The sequence below is a fragment of the Coloeus monedula genome (assembly GCF_965178545.1).
Source record: "Coloeus monedula genome assembly, chromosome: 16".
Taxonomy (NCBI): domain Eukaryota; kingdom Metazoa; phylum Chordata; class Aves; order Passeriformes; family Corvidae; genus Coloeus; species Coloeus monedula.
This window is the reverse complement of record NC_138796.1, coordinates 16,362,613-16,384,831: the sequence shown is the minus strand read 5'-3', so window position 1 is coordinate 16,384,831 and position 22,219 is coordinate 16,362,613. Positions and strand designations below refer to the sequence as shown.

The 22,219-nt window shown below is 45.9% G+C and overlaps 1 protein-coding gene across 5 annotated transcripts in view; it reads right to left on the bottom strand.

The window, feature by feature from the left end:
• TBC1D24 (TBC1 domain family member 24) overlaps positions 1 to 22,219 on the bottom strand; it is a 46,087-nt gene that overhangs the window by 8,614 nt on the left and 15,254 nt on the right. For 2 of the 5 annotated variants that reach the window (XM_082291843.1, XM_082291842.1), the window contains 6 exons: positions 20,425 to 20,442; positions 15,881 to 16,039; positions 14,865 to 14,928; positions 12,816 to 12,911; positions 10,269 to 10,503; positions 4,652 to 8,661 (listed from right to left, as the gene is read on the bottom strand). In XM_082291843.1, the coding sequence (XP_082147969.1) occupies positions 8,507 to 8,661; positions 10,269 to 10,503; positions 12,816 to 12,911; positions 14,865 to 14,928; positions 15,881 to 16,039; positions 20,425 to 20,442 (727 nt within the window). In that variant the 3' untranslated portion in view covers positions 4,652 to 8,506. Of the gene's footprint in view, positions 1 to 4,651; positions 8,662 to 10,268; positions 10,504 to 12,815; positions 12,912 to 14,864; positions 14,929 to 15,880; positions 16,040 to 20,424; positions 20,443 to 22,219 lie in introns of those variants that run through there. The other 3 variants (XR_014226850.1, XR_014226849.1, XM_082291844.1) reach the window with 3 other exon arrangements.

The window sequence follows — 22,219 nt, the reverse complement described above, 5'->3', positions numbered from 1 at the left end:
GCAGAGCTGGTCCCACAGCCTTGGTGTGACCAGGGGGACGGGCATTGCTGTGGCAGTGCCTGGGGCCACAAGGGCTCGCTGTTGGACACGGCTGCTCCTGCGTGACCCAGAGCAGTGTTTCTGCAGAAAACTGCCCAGAAATTCAAACCTTCCCGGTTTTCCCTCTTCCCCGTGCTTGCAGTGCAGCTCTCCTGCCTGGAGGGGGATGTTCATCATGCCTTTCATCATCCCTGGCAAGTGGCTTTTCACATGGATTCACATCCCTGGATTTCACATCACCGCCCTTCTGAAAACCTCCCAGGCTGGAGGCACACAGAGCTTGGGAAGGATGAGGACCTTGAGCAGCCATCTCCCAGGCTCTTGTAACCTCTACAAGTTCTCCTCTTCAGTAGGGTGCAGATTAAATATTAAACCCTTAAAAACATTCCCTGCCTCAGAACACCAGCGTAAAGGCAGGGCAGGAGCTGACTGGGGTGTACCCTTGTTGTGTGTACAAGGAAACACGGATCCAGCCCCAGCAAGCGGGCTCCAGCCGCATGAGGGACGGACCTCGGCAGAGGTCATGAGACCATTCAGGCCAAAAGCTTCTGCCTGGAGCGTGTTTGTGCTGGTTTGTGGGACAAGAGCCTGCCCTTCCACTTCCTTTGGGCAGCCCTGGACCCTCTTCTTTGCAAACAGCTCTCAGGACAGCACAGGAGCTGGAACCGGTTCTGATCCAGAGAATAGGCCGGAGCAAACATCTGCTCCTACCAGCCAAAGGAGTAGCACATTTCCCTCCTAAATATGGGCTAGAAATGCTCCCCAAGAGGCCAGCCTGAGCTGGAGGCATCTCCAACACTGTCAGAGGGCAGAGCACAAGGCAGGCAGCTGGTCTGGAGAGGTGCTCCCACACTTCCTTGGAAAGCCCTAACTTGCCCCTGCCTCCACCCCAAGGCTCTGTCAAAGACATTAATAAGATTTCCTCAGTGAGTCAGTTATTCCTCCTGTGGTTTCCACTTCTGCAATTTCAAAAATCTGTTCGTGAGTCTGTTATTGCTCATGAGGGAAGAAAGCCATCCTGAGGAGACCCGCACAGGATGGGTCTCAGGAGTTCTGGGAGCTGTGGCCCTGCAGTTCTTAAGTTGAACTCAGCTGAACTGCTGAGTTCAGTTTCCAAGCTGGAGTCAACCCTGGGGCACAACACATGGTGGGCTGCAAGGAAAGCCATGACTCTGGGAAATGCTTTGCCCCACAAGAGCACAGTACCCTGCAGGAGCTGTGGCTGGTGTTCTGGAGTACAAGAAAAGTCCAATTAACCTGAGAGAGGGGTTATGACTGGTGGTTAGGCAGATCCTTACAGGAGCATCCACAAGTATTTCTGTGAGCTGTTGAACTGCTGAAATCCATTTTCCTCTGGCTTTGGCTCAAAGGTGGGTAACTGGGCGGGATTCTGCTCCCCAGCAGGGTTCCAGCCCTGCCCCAGCCCTTCCCTGTGGGACGCAGTGCTGGAGTTTGCTGCCCGGTTCTGTGAAACAGGCAGCCAAACCTGGGGAAATTCAGATCTCTGAGACACTGCTGCTCCTTTCCCCAATAACTTGGTTTGAGTGTGGCCATGGGGAAGTCCTGCAGCATTTTGGCTGTGGAGGCAGAGAGGAAGCCTAGTTCCACTGTTCCAGCGTGCCCAAGGGTTACCCTGTGGTCCAGCTGAGGGGAGCAGGTGGCTGTGGAGTGCTGTGCCACAGACACACAGCTGATCATGGCAAAGCTCCGGGGTGCCAAGGACTGATGCAGATGTGCCCCTCCTGCCAGCTGGCTGCCAGAACCTGGGCTGCAGGGCACCACAGCTCAGCAGGAACCTCACGGCCACTGGCCTTGTGCTGCTGGAGCTGGCAGAGCTATCCTCAGGCAGGTGTGATTTGCTGTGCAAGAAGCCCATGGATGTACACCTCGACCCAGCTCAGCAGTGACAGCTGGTGGAGTTTCAGCCCTAAACCTCCCTTGAACAAAACTGGACAAGCTGCTGCTCTGCAGGATTCACAGTGAGCCGCCAACCTCGTTTGAATTGTGGTCTTTCTTGGGCTTGAATTCAGAGCCTCATCAAGCTGAGTGTGCCAAGCACAGTGTACTCAGACCCCTGCAGCAGGTAAGGATGCAAAAGGGAAAAAAAAATGTTCTGGGAGGGGGATTGGTTCCCTGCAGCACAGCCAAGAGCTTCAGAGAGTGAGGGGGCAAGAGTGGGTCTTCACATAAACCTGGAGAAGTTTAAGGAGGAGAATTTCCCAGCACAAGGAGGACGCTTAAGGAAGAGGAATAGGCTGTGCCCCAGCAGGAGAGTTCTAGCTGCAGCCAGCTGGGCTGCTGAGCTGGTGCAGCCAATGCCAGAATGCTCATGGATTGAAAACGTGTACTTCCAGTCATTTACGGGACAGAGCATCACGCAGACTGGGAGGATGAGGTACTGATCACTGGCTTGCTGGGCTTGCACTTTTCCCCATGGGTTTCCAGAGCTGCCTCCTTCATCTCACGGCTGAGGGATCAGGAGGATGAGCCCAGTCAGAAACCCCTCAGTCAATGGCACATAGAGGGCACAGCCATAACTCTGGAGGACATTTAACCATGGAAAGGGAGGTGACTCAACATGCAGGCCACGGACTGAAGCTGTGTCAGCAATGGGAGGGTTCAGGGCAGGGCTGACAGTCCTGGTGCCTTATCTGCCCTTGCCCAGTAGCAGCCAGCAGCAGGTTTGCAAGGCAGGAACAAACACACTCCGCTTTTCCCCAGCTGAAGTCCGGACCCAGCTCCACCCAAGAGCTGTTTGTGTGGTCTGAAATCAGTCAGCAGCAGCCTTTGGCACCAGAGCATAGCCAAGGAGCAGAGCCACAACCCACCCAGCGGCTCAGGCACGGGCTCTGCACCCACAGCAGTGCCTGGGAAGGGTGATAGCAGTGCAGGGCTGGAAACACCCAGTGAGGAGCTTGAAAAAGCAGGAAACCCTTGAAATTTGCTGCCAGAGGCAATGTTGTGTCACAGCTGGTTATAAAACATCTCTCAAGGAAGCAGGTGTCTGAGACATTTACAAAAAAGCCTGTACAAATCCAGGAAGAAAAGCACAACTGGCAAACATCAGGCCCTTCTCACACTGCAGCAGCACAGCCCTCCTTCTCCAGTTCAGGCTCCTGCAGCTGCTACCAGCCCTGAGACATCATCCAGGACCTTCCCACCACCATGCTTTCCAGGCAAGACACCAAACTTCTGCTGCCTGATGCAATCAAGCACATTCCCCTCTCAGGTCTCAGCCACTGGGTTTAACAGCAGCTGTGAGGTCCCAAAACAGCTGCCAGCACTGCTCAGCTCCTCACGGTCCCTCACTTACACCTTCCTGCTACTAAGCACTTCGTGATTAAGTTTACAGCCTTTAAGGGAGCTGTAAAATTGTGATTTATGGTATTTAGGGCTCAGGTCACCTCTGGAAACCGTGTGAAGAAAGCCCTTTTGGATTGCAAGGAGGGATTTACTGGTGAGGGAGGCACAAGACCAGGCTGAGAGGAACCTCTAGTGGCCATGGGCTTCCTGTGCAGCAAACCTCCTGGCAGTGCAGAGCTGGCTGGAGAATCATCTGGGAATTGTTTCTGCCAGCTCAGCAATGCCTTTTCCACACTGCATTGCCTTAAACCACAGCTCTGCTCTTGGAAATGTACAGCAGCACGGGAAGGCCAGATTTGTGTATGAGGTGGATAGAGTGGGGTGGGAGGTTTTTGGGGGAAAAACCCAAATCCCTTCAGCCTGACAGCAGTTTAAATTCCCAAATTTAGTGGAATTCCACATTTTTCATTCACATCCTTGGTCACTGCATGGTCTGATTGTGACTTACAGATGTTGGTGGCCAGAGGACACCCCTAAGCTCCATTTTAAACCTAGGCTGGGGCTGATGCCTTTTCTTGGTCTTAAAATCAGGAGTCATACACGGTTAGAAGGGGAAAAGGGATTTTACCTTGGTATTTATTTTTAAGGATCCTTAGGTGCACACGTCCAGGTCATATGCATCGAGATGCACCCCGTCGAGTCTATCCCTGTGTCTCTGTGTCTCTCTCCTCCCGTGTGTTCCCCCAACATTGGGTATAACATTATAGGCTTTACTAATTAGCAGATCTATCAAAGATTCCCCAGTGAGAGGCTCAAGTGAGTCCCCCTCCCCAAGGAACCTTCCCCTGGATGGTTCTATCTTGGTTTACAGAATGTGTTCTGGAGAGGACCTTGGGGTCTGGGGCACACTGATCCCTGGCTACGAAGCTTCTAAAATGTTGAGTCCCAGAATGTAGGCAAAAAGCACTGGGAGTACAGAAGCTGTAAAAAGGTATAACAGGGGTATAAAAGAAAGGGCAAAAATCTTCATGGCATCAGGGCAAACCATGCTCCCTGGCCCTGCAAAGGGAAGAAAGCTCATGTCAGAATTTGCCAATCTAGAGACTTCACAGTCAGTTTGACACCTGATCTCGGGGAAGTGTTGTGAGATCCAAAATGATCAGGAACCGTGTAACCACCTCATCGCAGCGAGAGTTCTGTCAGAGAACACATGCTCCAAGGTTTCTCTCAGTTTCAGGGTGCCTTTTGCTATGAGCTCTACAGGAAGGAAAAGATCAGAACAAAGGACAAAGCTAGCAGCCTCCACAGTCAAATACCTTTAATATAATCCAAGATTCTGCACAGTGACAAAAATACCATTGACGTAGGGCAGTGATTCCAAGATAGGGTAGAAAACCAACTCAGCAGCACATCACCACTCATCTGAAAAAAACATCACCCCAAATAGTACACACACACTCAACCTGACTATGAATAGTCTGAAATTCATGACAGAGAGCTGCAGAAGAGCCAGGTGCCCACGCCTCGGCTGTACCCAACAGCCTGACTCAGTGTCACTCGCAGGAGCTGAGCTCTCGCAGCGCCACGGTCGTGGGTCAGCTCCTGGCTGTGGCATCAGTGTCCCTATGGGCAGAGGAGATCACGCCCCACCAAAAATGAAGATGGATTTCCAAGGACAAAGTACACAATTTCAATACACACACGAAGAGCAGTTGGTGGATCTGCACGTGTCACCCCTCTGTGGGTCACCACAGATCTCTATTGGCATGGTTTAACTCTTCAAAGAACAGTACTGGCTCCCACTCCATTTTGACTTCAGATATGTCACCAGAGAGAAAAGGAGAGTTTTTCCCTTCCCTTTGCTAGTTTACCTCTATTAACAGGAGACTGATTAATGTGCTTCATCAGAAGAAGGAGCGTGCCAAAGTGCAGGAGCTGCACGAAAGACAGCTCAGGTGCAGTGAAGTCTGTCCAGCCTGGCTGCAGCTGGATACAGTTCCTGTGGCCTGCAAACAGCTTGGCTGCTATTTACAGTGAAGTCAGGTTTCTGATGTCAGGAGTTTCTAATCTGTTCTGCCTTCAAGGAATATGACAAAGCAAAAAGCAGCTTCTCAGGACAACACAGACGCTCTCACAGAACTGTGGCGGCCAATGCCCAGCCCACAGCTCCCAGCCCAAGGCCCAGCCTGTGACTCTGGCACTCACTGCTGCCAGCAGGACCACAAACAGGGACTACAGCCTCCTTCAACAGCTGTTCAGAGCTGCAAGTAACAACTGACTAAAGCACTTCATGGCTGGAGTACTTGAGAAAACCACTTTCTGATAAGATGCCCCTTGTAGTCATTGTCTTCAAAACCAGCCTGTGGCCTCCACCTCAAGAGCTTTGCATGAAACAAAGGGTTCAGACTTTGATATACAGTTGGTCAGCAATAACCATTAACTACACAGACAGGAAAAATGCCTCTTTGCTACTGGAAAGACGACCAAGTCAAAACGCTGTTCTTCTAAGGGGTCTCACAACCACAATGGGGATGATGGCTGAGGATTTGCACATGACAAGGAATATCCATTTTTACTGAGCACAAGGACTGTGTGAAGTTGCTGCAGAACTGCTCTCCCTGGATTACTGCAGCTTCCTGCTCATCCAGGCTACTCCACTTCAAACCACACAGAGCAGCCCCACAGGGTGGCTGTGGCAGGGCAGTGCTTTATCAAGCCAAACCAATCCCGTGCCTGGTGTCCAGTACTGCTCCTTGGCTTCTCACACTGATTTCCTATGATGAGTTTCTGAGCAACCAGGAGTTATTTTGGATTCCAAACACCCAAATCACTGTGCACCAAGAACAGAGCAGGGAAAGGAACATGTTTCTGAGGAATGTTTCTTAGACACGGCTTAAGACAAGGTATTGACATAGTGGCATCTGGCAGGGATGGGAGCGAGGCAATCCCATCACACTGCCAGGTGCAGCCAAGTTTTTGCAGATAAAATTTATTCATTTGGAGTAGAACATTACACTCCCCCAAATCCTACCAACACACAGCTCCAGGGAATTTCTGACAACAATCTGGAAATTAATACTATTGTGTTTCTGACTTGTTATTTGTTCCCAAGGGCACCTCCTCAGACTAGCTCAAAAGAGGAGATGCAAAAAAACCTGAAATCCTACCTACACTAAGGAGAACCTACACTTTTGGAATTATTTCTTCTGTCAGAGGAAGCTTGTGGGATACCTGCAAGGGCAAAGTGACATGGGTGGCTTGGAAAAATAGAAGGCAGCATCAGGCAGAGTTTGCAAAAAGCCAGATAAGGCTGAGTTCTTCCACATCAAAATACATCAGTATAACTGAATTACCTCTCGCAGTTCAATCAAGCTTCTGGAAAACCTGAGAAAACACAACTGGGCAGAACTCCCAGCGTGGGAGGGAGGAAAACTTGGGAGGCCCAGTGCTGACTCTCAGACAGGGTGAGAGAATCCACTGCAAATCAAACGGTGCAAAAGACATCTTTAAATTTTTCTGCACATAGGATAATTTTTCAAAGAGTTATTTTGACAAAAATTCAAAATGGCACCTTAAGCAGCAAATCTTATTTTTGCTGAGTTTGTTCACATACTTTGCAAGAGACAACTCTTTACCAAGCCATGAGGTACTGTCAAGGCTGGCAAGCTGGACAAGCCAACATGACCAAAACATCACCTCTGACCTCTGAATATGAATGTGACCCTGTCCAGCCTAGCTTTTAACATTATTAGTTTTTATTTTTTCCTTTTAGTGAACTTTAAGCTTAAGTAGCAATAACATTAAGTAGCAATCCCACTCTACAGCAATTTTTTAGATTGAACTGTTTAGAAAATCAGCAATTTCTCTTTCCCTTCATTTTCCCTGTTGTGATAAATCTTACTAGTGAGTTACTCACTGAAGCTTTGGGCATCCTGTTGTATGCTCTGGACTATTCATTGATGTTTATGTATTTGTGCTTCATGTGGAAGAAGTTCCACAACAGCTAGTGCAATTTTTGGATAAAGACACTGGGGAATTGCCTCCAGACATCACATGCCACAGGGCAGGCCTGCAGAGAACATAGGAATGCTCAGGAATGAGCAAAGCCTCTTTGCATCACCCAAACCCTGCCACAACATACAGGACTGAAACTGTTAACTTCTCCTCAAGGATCTCATCACTGGGAAGACATCTGGAGAAACAGTGTTGCCTCCAGTTCTCCCGGGACACTCCTTCACTCCCAGATTTCCCTCCAGCCTTCCTTTCTTCACTTGTGGGGAGAGAATTAAGTTCCGGTTATCACCATGTCTAATTCCCCGAACACACAGAGATATCAGCACAGCTATTTTCAGATTTAAAGCTTCATTTCAGCTCCCAGGAAAGATGAGGAAAGGAATATTTCTGAGCACTGCAGACACTCTCTGGCTCTCAGCTGCCTGACACAGGGAGTCACTCTGAAGTCATCATTCTGATACGGAATAGGAATGTAAACAAAATCAAGACTTGGGAGATAACACTGTCCAGCTTGGATGCCTTTCTCACAGGCAGACTGCTCAAACAAATGCAACTGGAACATGTCAAAGGTTTTGTATAAGAAGATCAACAATCATGGTTTTGGTGTGAATGGAGAGCTTCCTAACTTAATGATACTGATTTGTCTGCACAAAGTCTGCTCATAGGAGAGCAGTGATTTTATGAACTACTTGTTCTATGTCAAATCTGAGGTCACTAGTGCTCCCTGTGAGCAGACATTTGATGTTCCTGGCTCAGGCCAGGTACTGGTAGAATTGGCTCAGAGCTCTGCAGCACAGCTCAGCCAGGGCTGTGCCTCTGAGGGGCTGTGGACTCAAACCTATCCCATGACTGGGATCTGTATCCATCCAGCATGGGTCTGAACCCATCACATTTTCATTTTTACCAACAGTCCCTGAATACAGATCTCTAGAGGTAAAGGGACAAGGAGTTAACCAGATACATTTCTTCAACTTGACCTGCCTTAAATAAAATAAGAGTAAACAACTAGGCCTGCATCCGAGTGCACCACTTAGGAATGACTTGCAGCACTGAGCCCAGCAGAAAGGATGTTCTAACTTAGCTCCTGCATTTGAATTTACCTTGGGAATCCTTGGACAACTGAAAAACTAGTTGATTAATGATAGTCACATCAACCATTCATGGTGTCCCTGAAGCCCCACACCTCCAGGATGGAGATCTGGAAGCTTTCAGAGCACAGTGGCTGGTTATTGAAAGTGTTGCAGTGGCTGGTTCTCCCATGGTTCAGATCTGCATCGAGGTACAGAGCCTGGCCATCACCACCTCCTGGGAAGAGACAAAGACAGGGTGATGATGTCTCTGCATTTCTTGGCATGGGAAACAGCTATACCAAGACTTTAGTGCCTGCTGTCTTCAGGTGTAACAGTATGGGATCAAATGTATAGGTTTTGAATGATAATATCAGGACTGGATGATTTCTTTTAATAATAATAAAGAAAAGTAATGCAACTCAGTAAGAACAAAAACTACCTGCATTTAAGATTTGTATTTCAGTGCTGGGGGATATTGGAAGCTACAACTGCAAATTTTCCCTCCAGTAAAGGAAAACCAAATAATTCTGTTAGCAGTCAAAAATCAAAGCTGGGAGAAGAACAAGATCAGTAAGTAACAGCACTGGCTTGGTCTTCTAATTCCCTATAAAACACGTAAGAGTTAAAAGCATTTCTGTTATGTGTGGGTCTATGTCAAGGTTCACAAAGATCTCAGTCAGAAAATGCAGAGAAGCAAAAATAAAATAAGACAGAAATGTGTTAGGAGAACAAAAAGGAAGATTCCCAATTGCTTACTGGGCAGCTGTCAAAGAACAGTTACTAAAGCCATGTGAAGAATCAAAAGGGTGAGCATTCTGGTCCACAGCTGGAGCTGTGTACAACATTCACTTCCATGTCTCCGCTACCCAAGCCTGTATCTCTCCTATTACCACCCACAGTGCAGTAAATATAGGCAACTCCCTTACCTAAGGCTGAGAGGAGGACCTGGTGGGACACATGACACTCTACACCTCCCTGAGAGGAGGGTGGAACCTGGTGGGGGTTGGGCTCTGTTCCCAGGGAACAAACGACAGGACAAGAGGAAAATGCCTCAACCACCAGGAAAGATTTAGGTTGTGTATTGGGAAAATTTCTGCACTGAAAGGGCAGCCAGGCATTGGAACAGGCTGCCCAGGGCAGTGGTGGAGTCACCACCCCCAGAAGTGTTCAAAACCCATGCAGATGTGGCACCTGGGGACGTGGTTTAGTGGTGGCCTTGGCAGTGCTGGGGTAATGATTTGACTTGATGGTCTTAGAGGGCTTTTCCAACCTAAACAATTCCATGAATTTATGGAATTAGAGCACATGCTGCTAAGTGGGAGATTAGCCAACACTTGACATTACAGAGGAAATTACAGGCTGGTTGCTCTCCTAACAAATGTCAAGTAAAGATTTTTGAGAAAATCTCAACTATGATTTTAGATCTGTTCCTTGTAAATCCCATTTAGGTGACAACTTTACTAAGCAGACTTTTGCCAAAGTCAGCAGCACCACAGATCCAATAAAGTTCCTGGAGAATTAACATGTTTTATAGTTTACTCTGTGTTTCAAAACTTTTGATGCAAAGTAAGCTCCTTTTTGAGAACTACTTCTCATCGTGAATTAGGCAGTATGAAGGAATGGCTGTGCATAAAGCCATGAGTTACTCTCTTCTCAAACACTTGTACGCAAGTTCTCCCACAGAAAATTTTGGTTGGGAAATGACGTCAGGTTTTGGGCAATTCTATCTCTACCTGTAGTGATACTGAAATAGATAAAGGGGTCAGGTGCATTTACCATGTATCTAAGGTGGACAGGAAGAGCTGGGGTAGGATCTGTGCTCGAATTCTCACACTGACTCACCTACAATGATGCACTCGCTGCTGCCAGCCATGAACATGGAGGCTGTTTTGGAAGGCAAGTTGAAGTGCCGAGCTGCTAAGAAGGGAGAAAGGCGATCTGAGGGGTCTGAGGGGATGCTGCTGGAAGAAAGGGTGCTGGAAGCTGGTTGGGTGTGGTTTTCTGTCTCTGATCCAGTCGAGGCCAGCTCTGGGTGCTTTATGATCACCCACTCGTAGCGTTCCACTTCTGGTTGCAGCTGCAGAGAGGCAGAGAAGGGCAGAGCTGACGTTAGTGTACACACACTACACAGAGCTCTGCTCAGAAAAGAACATTCCAGCCCCTCAGTCTCCACCTGCACAGTCAGCAGTAAAGATTGGATCAACCTGTCTTTTAGGCCCAATGTTATATCCTTTATTCCTTTGCTTTTTAGGTAGTTGAAGAAATGAAGCAATAATTTCTGAGTTAACTTATGATATCTCTCATCTCCACATCATCTCTCTCTACAACTGCTTAAAAGGAGGGTGGAGCCGGTTGGGGTCAGGCTCTGCTCCCAGTCAACAAGAGCTAGACAAGAGGAGATGGCTTAAAGTTGTGCCTGGAAAGGTTTAGATTGGATATCCTGAAAATTTCTGCACTGAAATGGTTGTCAGGTACTGGCAGAGGCTGCCCAGGGAAGGGGTAGACTGACCATCTGCATTGGTTTTGCACGGCTGGTTTTGGGTAGCAGGGGGGCCACAGAGGTGGCTTCTGTGAGAAGCTGCTGGAAGCTTCCACCATGTCCAGCAGTCAGTCCCTGATGGCTCTGAAGATGGACATGCTGCTGGCCAAGGCTGGGCCAGGTAGAGATGATGGTAACACCTCTGTGCTAACGAAGGAGGGGGAGGAGGTGCTCCAGGTGCCGGAGCTGAGATTCCTCTGCAGGCTGTGGTGAAGAACATGGGGAAGCAGCTGTGCCCCTGCAGCCCCTGGGGATCCCCGGGGGATGCAGAGATCCCCCCACAGCCCCTGGGGATCCCCGGGGGATGCAGAGATCCACCCGCAGCCCCTGGGGAGCCACGGGGGATGCAGAGATCCACCCGCAGCCCTGGGGATCCATGGGGGATGCAGAGATCCACCCGCAGCCCTGGGGATCCCCGGGGGATGCAGAGATCCACCCGCAGCCCTGGGGATCCATGGGGGATGCAGAGATCCACCTGCAGCCCCTGGGGATCCCCGGGGGATGCAGAGATCCACCCACAGTCCCTGGGGATCCACAGGGGATGCAGAGATCCACCCGCAGCCCTGGGGATCCATGGGGGATGCAGAGATCCACCTGCAGCCCCTGGGGATCCCCGGGGGATGCAGAGATCCACCCACAGTCCCTGGGGATCCACAGGGGATGCAGAGATCCACCCGCAGCCCTGGGGATCCCCAGGGGATGCAGAGATCCACCCGCAGCCCTGGGGATCCATGGGGGATGCAGAGATCCACCTGCAGCCCCTGGGGATCCCCGGGGGATGCAGAGATCCACCCACAGTCCCTGGGGATCCACAGGGGATGCAGAGATCCACCCGCAGCCCTGGGGATCCATGGGGGATGCAGAGATCCACCTGCAGCCCCTGGGGGAGGTGCCCACGCCGGAGCGGGCGGATGCCTGCAGGAGGCTGGGATCCAGGGGCAGAGCCGGTGCAGAGAGAGGGCCCTGCTCCCAGGCTGGAGCAGCCTGGCCTCGGAGGACTGCACCCCGTGGAAGAGTGACCCACCCATGGTGCAGCACTTTTGGAGGACTGTTTGCCCGTGGGAGGGACTCACGGTGCAGGTCGCAGGGAGCTGCTGCTCGTGAGATGGCAACTCTCACGTTGGAGTTCACGGAGAACTGTCTCCCGTGGGAAGGGACCCCACGGTGCAGCAGGGGAAGGACTCCTCTCCCTGAGCAGCGGAACAAACCCTCGGGTGACGAACTGACCAAACCCCCCACCCGCTGTCAGTGGGAAGGAGGGAGGGGTTGGAGGGGGAAAAGGTGTTTTAAGGGCTTATTTCACTTCTCATTATCTTCCTCTGATTTTGTTAGTAATAAATTTACGTTGTACCTCTAAGTTGAGCCTGCTTTGCTTTTGGAGTGTTCTTTCCCAGTCCTTATCTCAACTCATGAAGCCTTCCTTAAATTTTCTCTCCCCTGCTCAGCTGTAGCAGGGAAGGGTGAGTGAGTGGCCTTCATGGCGTTTGGCCAGTGTCAAACCATGACACCATCCTTAGAAGTGTTCAAAAAATGTGTGGATGTGGCACTTGGGGACACAGTTTACTAGTGAACATGACTGTAGTGCTGCGTTGGTGATTGGACTTCATGATCTTAAAGGTCTTTTTCAACCTTGATGATTCTACGATTTTTTAAGAAAATATTCTGTGCAAGGGGAGAAAGAGTCACCAGAAAACCTACAAGCAAAACTTTTCCTCCATATTAAGAGTTCAAGAAGCTTTATAAACTAGGAAGGCATGTAATCCATCCTCTTTAAGTGGAAGGGAGGTGACAGTTAACCAGTACAGTGTTTCTGTCTTGGTACTGGGCAGCAACAATACATTTTTACTCACCCTAAACACAAAGCACTCCCCAGTTCCAAAGAAACTCAGCTTGTTCCCTCCTCGCCGGCGCTCGCTCCAGTCAGTGGACAGGTAAGCCCCACAGACCTGGCACAGAAAGCACAGTCAGGCTTCCCATTGAAGGAGAAAGTGTTAAACCCACTGACACTGACATTTCAGAGGCCAACACTGCAGGCTAAAGTTTAGTTGGAGTTTCAGAGTCTCTGTATCAGTAGATTAAAGCAGCACAAGTACTTATATCTAAAGACAGATTTAAACTGCTTTAATCTACCAGTGGTTACCTCTAAATCCTAAGAGTGTCATAAATTATTTCATACCTCTGATGCCTTAAGGGAGAAATTTTCTAACACGACCCCAGGTACCAAACCATAGATCACTCCAGGCCTGTACAGCCTGACTCCCACTCCCTCACTTTGGCATCCAAAGCAGCAGTGTTGTCCCAAGTTACAGTATGAGCACCTCTGCCTGAACACTTTTTGGTCAAACAGTGCCCTTGGTGGCTTTCTTACACTTCAAAGTGTAGGTTAAAGCCAGCTTAGCTAAGCTAGTGCTGAACTAGCTCAGATATTTAGAGCAGCCACCCAAACCACATAGGGGCCACTAGTTCCCAATAAGGAGAAGCACCCTCCGAGGGCTGAGATGGTCTCTGGAGCCTTCTGTTTGCACAGAACTTTTTGCTACCAGCAATGCACATCCCTGCCAAGTGCACACAGAGGAAACAATGAAGCTCCAAGAGCGGGATGAAAGCATCTGTGCTTTTTTCCCCACAGAAACGAGAAAAACAATTAGGATTATACAGATTTGTTCTAAGGTACATTCACTTATTAGCATCCATGAGCATTACAAGCAGAGCTCCTAGGACAAAATTACTGAAGATCAGATTTGTTTTGTATAGATAAATCTGTATTTAGATTTAAATCTAAATTTAGATTTAGAATTAAATCTAAATGACCCAGAAGTCCATTTGATGTGATGTGCCTGATGGGTATGAGAGGCAGAAAATCAGAAGGCACATTTTCTTCATTCTAAAAGTTAACTATAGATATATGAATAAAGGATGAACAACCCTTTGCAAAAACCCTCCAAATCCATAAGCACGAAACAAAACTCCCCATATTTTTCTCCTTTTTTTTTTTTTTTTTTTTGGCTAATACATGTTTTTTGAGGGGTAAGAAACAAACCATCTTATAAAAACCAGAATCCCTTATAAAGCCAGGCTTTTGACAGGCTCCAAGACAAGAAGCAAAATAATTGTTCCCCCTCTACCCTGTAGACACCAGGGGCATTCTATAAGCCACTGGCATCTCAACACAGGCCTGATAGGCCAGAAACCACAGAACTATGAAATGGCCCGGAGGGTGAGCATTAGGTAGATGTAAATAAGAGTAGAAATGGGCTTATCCATGGACAGTCATCCTGCAGAGATACAGGCAGGAATAAAGCCCACAGGCTGCAATAACAGCTTAATGTTATATACAGAATATTTGGAAGTCATGTACAGTGGCACAGACAACACCACCATTACAGGAGCAGAAATAAGGCACCTGTGTGCACTCCTCCTCAGGTTCTCAGAGCTTCCTTGGCTTATTTTTTTCCCAATCAAGAATGAGATGAAGCTAAGGCTTTTGTTTTCACATCATGTAGTTCAACATTACTCATACCATTTAAATTCTGCTACATTCTCTCCTCATATCCTTGAGAAAATGAAAATATCTTTTATGAATCATAACTTTAGCACAATTCCCACTCTGTCCCTCTGATTCTGCATTTCAGTCTGTCCAAGAGCAAAATGAGCTACTCTAGTCCATCACTCCACACTACTTGCAAGAGAAAAAGCAGTTAACCAAGACCTGATTTGCAAGGTCTACCCAAGAAGGCATTGTCCTATAACCAACAAATAGAGTAATTTAAAGCATGGGTTCTTAAAAAACCAAAGGCAAACCTTGCTTATTCATTTTATTGTAAACAGCTGTGTGTTGCAATACAGCATTACACAGTGCCCAAACCCCAACTTCATCACTTGTCTTTTGCCTCACTCACCTCTTTTGCTGTTGTCTTGATGAGGAGCAGAGTTGGTTCGTGTCCCTCACTGTGGGAATAGAACCTGAAGTGCAGAGCACAAACAAGTGAGCACTTGACTGCCACCAGCTGCAGCCCCTTTCCTCATCATGTCAGGCACCACCTCCTCCTCCAACTGATGCCATGGCAAAAAACATCTGAAGACTAAGAATATTCCTGCAAATACTTTATACAGTCCATGTAAATAATACAGCTGAGTGTAAATGAATACTATCAAGCAGTTGTTCTCTACCCAGTCCCCTGTACAGTTTATGTCTGAAGAATAACTAGAAGCTTACCTAGATCGACTGCAGCATTTTACAGCATTTTGAATTAAAACAACCTAAAGGATTGTGAAACAACCTAGAGGACTAATGCCTGTGTCTGAAGGGCTTTAGGTGTTCATGGAAATTAACTGGGATGCATTCTCTTTGCTTGCTTTTGCTCTTCCTCATAGGCATATGAGGCTGGGAGAGCAGGTCACTCCCAGCCTCAGCACCTCAGCTGCTGATGGCACATGTCATTATTAGGAATTACAGGGTTATAGTCTTCTGTACCAAGTGCCAGGACAACTCATATCTAGTTTATCTCACTTAAAAAATCAAACCAATCAGATACATAGGTAATTTCCAGTTTCCAGCTCTCTTCCTCCTTGCACCAATTTGAATGTGTTTATCTATCAAAAGCGCCTGCAGAGCAGCCACTGAGTTAAACCATTCAAACCCTTAAAGAACCAGACTCAGACCAGCAGAATCTGTGAACTGATCCAAGTTTGACTTTTCCAACTGATCTTGAACAGTTTAAAATATTCTGGCATATGAAATATCCCAGTCAAATACTGTAAGCAACAGGAATTTGTCACATTTATATTCCAGCGTTAATCATATTCTTCAGATCAAGTTCTGACTAAGCATGTCCTTTTTGTCAATCCAGCAAACACTTCACCAGTTGCTCCTTTCTGCCCTACAGCAGAGAAGAGAGAGGAAGGTTTTCCTTACCTGCTCAGACTACAGCCATGTTCCAAGGTGGTGAAAAGCAGGAGGGGCTGGCACAGTGCAAATCGCTCTGGGATCCATGACCAGATATCCCGCATCTCCTTCACACTGACAATTTCTGACTTGAAGTTCTCAGCATGAACTGCCAAGTGCACATTCTGCCTGAGAAATACAATACAAAACATTGAGAAGCAGTAATTTAACAAGTTTTGGATTACAGAACTGAAACATGAGAAGGCAGCTGAACACTAACAGGCTCCAGTAGATAAATTATTGGTCAAAGCTCCAGCCCACGGGATTAGACGGCCATGACCTAGTGAAGGTAATAAACTACTGCAATTTAACATCATACTCAGGGGCAGAGATCTGGCTTGACTGAAATACCTGTTCCTCTGTATGGCAGCTATGGCCTGCACCTTTACACACAGAGGACACAACACTGAGCCACTAAAAATGACCATGGCCTTGTATTTGCTGTTTGTTACAGTCTCGCTGGCACTTGTATTTAAGGACAGAGAACACCTAAACAAACAGCCAGGACCTGAGAAGAAGGGGTAGCATTTTTTCTACCTCTGAAGTCCTGCCCGTATCATGGGATTAGAGAATTCCTAAACCCCTCAGAAACTTTAGAGGGATCAGTATCACCAGGGTAAGAAATTTTAATCCAAGGCAAATATTTGAAGCTTTTGAGAAGTTCCACCTCTTAGAAACATGTCATTACCAATGACTTCCACTTCATTAAGAACCAAAAATGTTCTTGGGATCATGGTTACAGATAGCCTGAAAACAGTAAGGAATGCTAGACACTGATACTGGGAAGGAAATCCCTGTATCCCCCAGAAGGGTCTGATACAGTTATAAGGATTGATTCACGGCTTTTAAACACTTGAAGGTAACAATTACCACCATCTTAACCAGCCTTCATTTCTCAGATCAAACAAGCACACAAATCCAGAGCCTGGGGATTAAATGTTAATTAAATGTTCCACAGTCTATGTTAAATGCTTAAAATGCAATGGTGACAGCCAAGGACACAGAATTTACACAAGCCACTGAATTACTGGGCAGCCAGGTGTTAAATAAAGCTTTATCACTTTGCTCTGCATGCAAGGGTTTGAGTGCAATTTGCCTATTTCTGATGGTTTTTTTTTTGACAATTACACATTTCTTTTCTCTCAGTTTCATGATCATGAAGAGGCCCTCAATACTGGATCTGGATAGCTTAGCTCACTCCTTAAAACACACAAAATATATAACTTTTTAATTTTTCATGCTCCTAGTACCAAAAAATCAGCAGCATTTGCACCGTGCTGCAGAGCAGTGCTTGCTTGGAGACACTGGGAACTGCTTTCTGGAGTTCACTGTGGGTGCCTCAGTGTCAGCATTTCGAATGAAGTGACTCCTTAGGTCATTTCAAAAAACTACTAAAATTACTGCTTCTTTTAGCCAAATGAATGAAATCAGTCTTTGCATTGCTACCCTGCATTATTTAATGCAAGGAACTTCTGTGGGAACTTCTATTTAAGCAAGCTGTAACAATTTATGGGTTTTAAAACTTACAGTATCACTGACTAGGGAAATTATTTGTACTTTTAAACACATCAATCTGAGGCAAAGGAGAGATCCACTGAAACAAAGCATGAGCCAAGCCTTGAACCCCCACGTCCAGAATCTTACTTTAAGTCTCACCCTCTGTGTTCTGTCAGGTCTGCAGCTAAAACTGGTGTCACTAAAGAACAGAGCTGAGAGAGACAAAGCCTTGGTTTCAGTCCAGCAGAAATTAAGAATTTTTTCCCCCCACCCCACACTTAAGGAATTAAAAAATATTCAGGGCAGTCAACTGTTTATTAGAATGAATTTCCAGTGGAAAAGCAATGATGATACATAGGCTAAGAGTTAATAATGACTATCAAAACAGATTTAAATTTACACTTCAAGCAAGCCTCAGAATTATTTGCATACCTGGTCTGTACATTTTTCACACTTCTGTGAGCTGTTTGGGCAACTAAACTTCAGTTCTTCTTTCTAAAAGGCTCTCACACTCAGGGTGTCTTTGCTTTTGCCTTTGTTCCTTCTCCTGGCTACTCTGAACTGCTGATTTACAGCCTCTCCTACCCAAACCCCACTCAAAGCCTGTGTTCAGCAGCATTCTGAACACATCCCTTTCAGTACTCTGTGACTTTCCACAACTCTTCCGTGCAGATAGAATATTACCTTTTCAAACAGATCTTTCTGATTTACTAGAAAGCATTTACCACTGTATTGGCCATTTAAAACTGAACCAGGCATACAGGTCCTGCCCTTTGAATATCATGGTAAATCATTTTATATTTAATGGCACCCTCTAGTTAAACCAAAGAACGTGGCCAAAGAATGTGAAACAGAATGACCTGCTATTTCCCAGTAACAAATCACAGTTGCACATGGTTGAGACCGAAACCTGACCCTGTGTTGAGAAGTGTCCACACACAGCCTGCACCTATTAAACCAAACTCCACACTGCTGAGCAAAAATATAACTTTTTGGGGGGGATTCCAGAAAATTGCAACTAGTTACAAATATCTAACCTGTATTAATTCTCTTATTTTTGACAGTATTTCTCTGATGACACTGAAAATCATCTCCTTCAGTTTGGCAGTTGCTTTTCAAAGTAGTAAATTAGTGAAAATGAACAGAACCCGAGTGGGCTAAGAAAAAATCCAAATGTTTTGGTTTATATTCATTGAGAAAAATTAAGTTTAGCCTTCACACTCCACTCCTTTCAGGGTCATCCGTGAAAACACTGTAGCTTGAGAGAACAGTAAATTTGGACAGCATTAAAGTGTACCACTAGAACTGAACAAATTCAGAAGATTTTACCCTGCATTAGTGTTTTCCTCAGTTACCAGGATCAGCATGACAACTTTCTCGTGATTGCTGATGTTGGAAAGACTTGTTCAACTGCTATTATTCCAAGAAATTAGATTTGAAAACCAGCACAATTAATGTTTAACAAAGCAGCATTTGCTAATTTCACAGGAACGTTGTTTTTCCAGCTATATCATTAATACAATGTGCTTCAGAGACCTCAAAGTTCCCAAAGGTAAAGCCAAGGCCAGGGACATGCAGCAGCAGCTGCCACAGTGAATGTGCCCTGTATTATTCAAAAAACAACAAATACCCAACTCCAAAGATTACTCATTGAATTACACCTTCCTGCTCTTCTCTGGCTTGGGTCAAATCTTAGAAGAGATGCATCACCTTTAAAATCCATCATAATTTCAGTGAGGGCATAACTGTGTGGTAAAAGGAGATTTCCTTTTCAGTCATAAATAGCAATATAAGTAATTTATGGTATATAAGCCTGAAACCTAATCCTGTGTCCAGATCAGTGTCAACAGACACCCCGCATCTCCCTAAGTCCCCTCAAACCCAAACTGCTTCCTAGCATAAATCAAGGCTTTCTGCTGCTTTCAGAACAACCTAACTGCAGTAAAATAATACACAGATGCTGAAGATTTGCTTGACTGGGATTAAGAGCCTGCTGATTTATTAGAGGTAAAATACTCAACACAGAAGTTATGGTATGAAACATGCTTTGCCAAGTCTCTTAAGATGTTCTTTCAAAGATGAAAACATGAGGAAGTTAATTCCAACTTTGATTTTATAAATTAGTACAAATATTAGTGTGCATCACTCACTAAAGTTAACTCAGGGCACCTGCAGCAAGGCCAGAGGATTCTCAAAAGCATGAATTCAAACCCAAACATCTGTGGTATTTAATACTCACAGGGCAGCCTTTCCCTTTCCAAGTTGTCTGCTTATCAGGTATCACAATCCACTCACTGGGTTTTGTTCTTCAAGATTTACTTTTCAGGCCAAGACTTGATAAACGACTTCATTAACCATTAATGCTCTATGGCTGAGTAACTCTGACCTCCTTGACACAGAAAAAGAGTCTTGTCTTCTCGACTCTAAAAAAATCCTACCTACTTAAAAATAAATATAATCTACTATGAATAGAGACAGGTCACTTTTAGGAGTGTGCCAAGTTGGGATCAGTCCAAAATCTTTCCAATTAACGGCAGAAAGCTGCCAAAGAAGATAAAAGGTTGACTGTTTCACATCTAATGCAACAGCATATACCAGGTTTGGATGTGGGATGATACCTAACAGCTCTTCTGAGCTGCTATTTCAGATGTTTTAAAAAAATTACACTTTTTCTTCCAGAGTAGAAAGGACCCTTATTGTAATGGCCCTTTATAGCCATAACCATAATCCCACCGTGTACAGTACTCTTTCCCACTCTGGAAAACACAGGTGTATTGCTGTCTGAAGTGCTGTGCTGACTCCTTGGGCCCACTATCCCTTCTCTTACAGCTTTGCAGGTGCTGTGAACTAACTTTGCAGGAGGGTATTCAGGAGATGTGGCACAGCAACTGGGTGCTCTGACTGCTGCTCTGCTTCTCCTGCCCCAATGTTAGGAATATGTGACGGCCTTGGACAAAATAACAAGCCAAAGACAGCAGAAATAAGCAAAGTGCAAAGACTCAAGTGTTTTAACCTACCTTTTGGGAGGTGCAAGACTGCAAACAGGAGGGGTGCGGTGGAGATGGAATGGACAGAAGGAGAACGTACAAGGAGAAAGACAAAAAAGATAGAAAAGATCAGTGACTTCTTACATCCATGACAAAGTGAGTGAAAGAAGCCTGGAGAGAAACAAAGCAAGGTTTGATTTGAGTCACCAAGGACTAAAAAACAATCAGACAGGTTAAAACATTTCTATTTCTATTTTCCCCCTTTTTTGTTACGTGATGGGAAAATAAATTATCTTCTTCTTGCACAGGCCAAACACAGCTGGAGAAGAGAACTCACTGGCACCCCATGGAGCCCTGGAGAACTGCTCACTTCTCCTGCCCTTCCATCTGCCCAAACTGGAACCCAAACAGAGCCAGGCTCCCAGCAGCACCATGCCTGGGGACACTGAGAAATTTCAGTGGGTTTACAAAGGTAGCCAAGAGAGGATGAAATGTTTTCAGTAGCAGCTCTGCCTGGCATAGAAGTAACTACTGGCTTTATTTGGGTATATTACTGTATTTTGCCTTGGAAGTATCACTGTTGTGAGTGAGAATTTCTCTGCAACATTTAACACAGCAAGAGCTTGTGGAGTGTCTGTGGTTGGTTGATCTATATTTTCTTTTTTTTTGGTAGATTTAAATTATTTTTTAAATTTTATTTTTATTTAAAGCTCTCATTCTGTTTTAAAGAATATACTCAGGATATTACAACTCTCCTGAACTTCTGAAAAGGAAGAAAAGACACAATGGGGGAGTCAATATTTTGTTACAAGTCTCAAATACAATGATATGAACTGTCCCCAGTGTGGAAATCCAGTGGCTAAAGGCTTTGAAATATTTGAGACTGACAAGAAAATGCTGAAACTGATTGTAAACCAAGCTGTGAGTCTAAAAAATTAACCCTTGGAAGAGACCAGGGGGATCTTTACATGTACGTAGACACGTCAGGGAGGTTCAGCTAACATTTATGTTATCTTTTAGGCTGAAATGTACTGAGTATGTATTGCCATGCCATGCAAAGGTACCTGTTTGCAACTACTCTAACTAACTCTGCAGTTGGCTGGAAGATCCTACTACATCAGTGGAGATTTAGAGAAAATGAGATTGTGCCTCTAGAATATCAGGTTCTAGATATCACACTCCCTGACCCAGGGGACTTTTAGAAGTCACCTCTCTTCAGAGGGCAGGGCAGTTCATGAAACTGTCCAACACTTAAACTTAGGAGTTCAAAAATAGTTGGGAGAAGTTTTCTGCTGTCGAGGCCTCTGGAAAAACAGAACATGCACCACTTACCTGCACATACATTTGCACTTGCCAAGATGCTAATTTTGTTCAGATTAATACACTGCTGCCTTTTCTATATCCATCAAGAGGCTTTTCAGCTAAGTTTTTTATTAGTATGACTTTTACTGTCACATCAGAGCAGGATTTCATTCACTGGTTTCAGAGCTGGTTCTTCCTCCCCTTACTTCTGAGAAGAGCTTGTGATTCCAGAACAGTTTCTTGGATCCATATAGTCACTCTTCTCTTCCACGGTTCTTCCAAAATTATTTTTTTCTAATAGCACATGAACCTGTCCCAAAACAGGTTAACTCCTACCTGTGAGTACTATACACTTGACTTCCAGGAGGCTTGCAGTCTAATTTAAAAAGTAACCTGTAAATAAGACTTATTTCTTCCTTGCTTGGTTAAAACAGCTCCTCAGTCAGCCAAAATGTTTCCAGTTGTGAGAGTGCCTTACACTAAAGAAACTGCTGAATTCACAGTACTGGGCAGCATCAAATTG